At 42.5% G+C, this 1938-nt stretch overlaps 1 protein-coding gene across 3 annotated transcripts in view; it reads left to right on the top strand.

The window, feature by feature from the left end:
* The window catches only part of tut4 (terminal uridylyl transferase 4), a 21987-nt gene that overhangs the window by 3748 nt on the left and 16301 nt on the right, over positions 1-1938 (top strand). For all 3 annotated transcript variants that reach the window (XM_014012232.1, XM_014012230.1, XM_014012231.1), the window contains exons 2-3: positions 425-938; positions 1022-1173. In XM_014012232.1, coding sequence (XP_013867686.1) covers positions 482-938; positions 1022-1173 — 609 coding nt within the window. In that variant the 5' untranslated portion in view covers positions 425-481. The remainder of the gene's footprint in view (positions 1-424; positions 939-1021; positions 1174-1938) is intronic.

Here is a 1938-nt window from a genome sequence, read left to right as displayed (position 1 = left end):
GAGATAAAACAGACGTTTTACATGGTGAAATGTGACTGATGGAAACTTAGGAGCTTAATCCCACACCAGTTTGACCAGGAATAACGTCGGGTGACCAGTCTGACTTTTTTTTTTCACATTGGACTCCACTAGAAGAAATCCCATCATACTGCTGCTTAAATGTTCACTACGTCAGAACTTATTCAGTAAATGTGTTTCCATCTCTGCTTTACTGCATTAACTCTTACAGGATGGGGGAAACTGGTCTTGGTGGAGGTTTGCACTCTCCGAGTGCTTCTAGTTATTTACACGTCATTGTTTTAATTTCCTGTCAGGAGTTATTTGCAAATGTTACTTTTTTAAATTGATAAGGCTCAAAATGAAATGTAAACAATTAAACCAAAATCCAGAAATAATCTTTGTTGTGTTTGTTTGTTTTTTTCAGGCTTTAAGTGGCCTGTCTCCCTGGTCATCGTCACTGAGCTGTTGGGGACAGGGAGGGATGGACGAGTCCATAAGTACAGTAAAATCAGTCAAACCGTTTCAGTCGCGGGGAGCCAAGGCTTTGTCGTCTCAGAAGTCCAACAAAGAGGCCTCGGTTCAGAGGGACGGGGTCAAGTCCACGCTGAGGAGCAAAGAAAACCTCACCGCTGCCAGGGATGAGCGCACCGCCGGCGGCCCGGTGAGCCGCATGGTCCCAGACGACAAGAAAAGAGGACGGCCCAACAGGGTGACCAGACTGACCGGGAGGACCGGTTCTGGAGAGCGCGGCAAAGCCAAGGGGGCCAACCCTCCTCAGCCGGGGTCTTCAGAGTCCAGGACCCCGGTCCCTGCAGACGGCTGCGGCTCGGCGGCTAAACGAGACACCGTCTCGCCGGTAAAACCCGCCACGCCTGAGKGGCGCCTCGCGGAGCAGGACAAGACGTCCACCGGAGCTTCGATGAAGGACAAGTCTCACGGTGAGACGAGACGCTTTGAGACGAGCGTCAGCGCTTCTGTCGTTAGCCTGAGGGACGTTTTCTGACTCTTTGTTTGTTTACAGTTCTGAAAGCTGCAGCTCCGATGCATCAGCACAGCAGAGAGGGAGCCGAGGACAGACCCCCCACAGAGGAGGGACGCCTCACGGAGCAGCAGCTGGGCCTCCGGCAGGTGGAGGAGCGCCTCTACAGAGACCACATCCAGAGGCTGATAAAGGTACGACTCCTCCTTTTTACAAAAAAAACATCTGTGTGTGTTCTTTCTTTTGTTTTTCCTTTTCAAAATAAAACATAAATCTAGTGTTTTTATAGTTCTATTAAAACTAAAATAGAAAAACGCAAAATTGAAAAAGGCCAGTTTTTAAATGTTTTAAAGCAAAGACCAACTTATATTTTGTACAACATATGTTACAAGTCATGTTTCTATCAGTGATTTTTATGCGCGTTTTGAAGCATCGCATTATGGAAACAGCAAAATTAGCAAAAACTCCCTCAATTTCGCGAAAAAGGTTTTACGCTCGCTTGATGTTTTATTTGATTTTATATAAAAGAGAGTTAAAACACAAAATTCACATTAAAATTTAATTGAAACCCAGCTACTTTCTTAGCACTTCAGAAACCAACTGTCTAAAAGAACTCGATCCATCCTGAGTCATTTTACTGTTAATAATTTACTTTAATATTCTGCAGAATCAGATTTGAGTTTTATCATTACAAAAACGTTGGAATCAGTTTATATTTTTAGCAGCCTTCCACTTCTGGTATCACTACATATTAAAATACAAACTACATTTTTGGATTTAAATAGCTAAAGCAAACATCAAAAGCTGTGTTTTTATTTAGTTTGACTTTACATTTTTACATTTAGGTTTTGAAATCAGAAAAAAAAACACGATTTAAATTTTATTTTGTAACGGAAATACAAAAGAACCCTACACAAATTTAGAAACAAATTTAGTTTTATCTGTTAACACTATGACGT

The sequence above is a fragment of the Austrofundulus limnaeus genome, unplaced genomic scaffold (assembly GCF_001266775.1).
Source record: "Austrofundulus limnaeus strain Quisiro unplaced genomic scaffold, Austrofundulus_limnaeus-1.0 Scaffold89, whole genome shotgun sequence".
NCBI classification, from domain to species: Eukaryota; Metazoa; Chordata; class Actinopteri; order Cyprinodontiformes; family Rivulidae; genus Austrofundulus; species Austrofundulus limnaeus.
The sequence above is the reverse complement of the archived record's forward strand: the minus strand, read 5'-3'. Positions and strand labels throughout refer to the sequence as shown.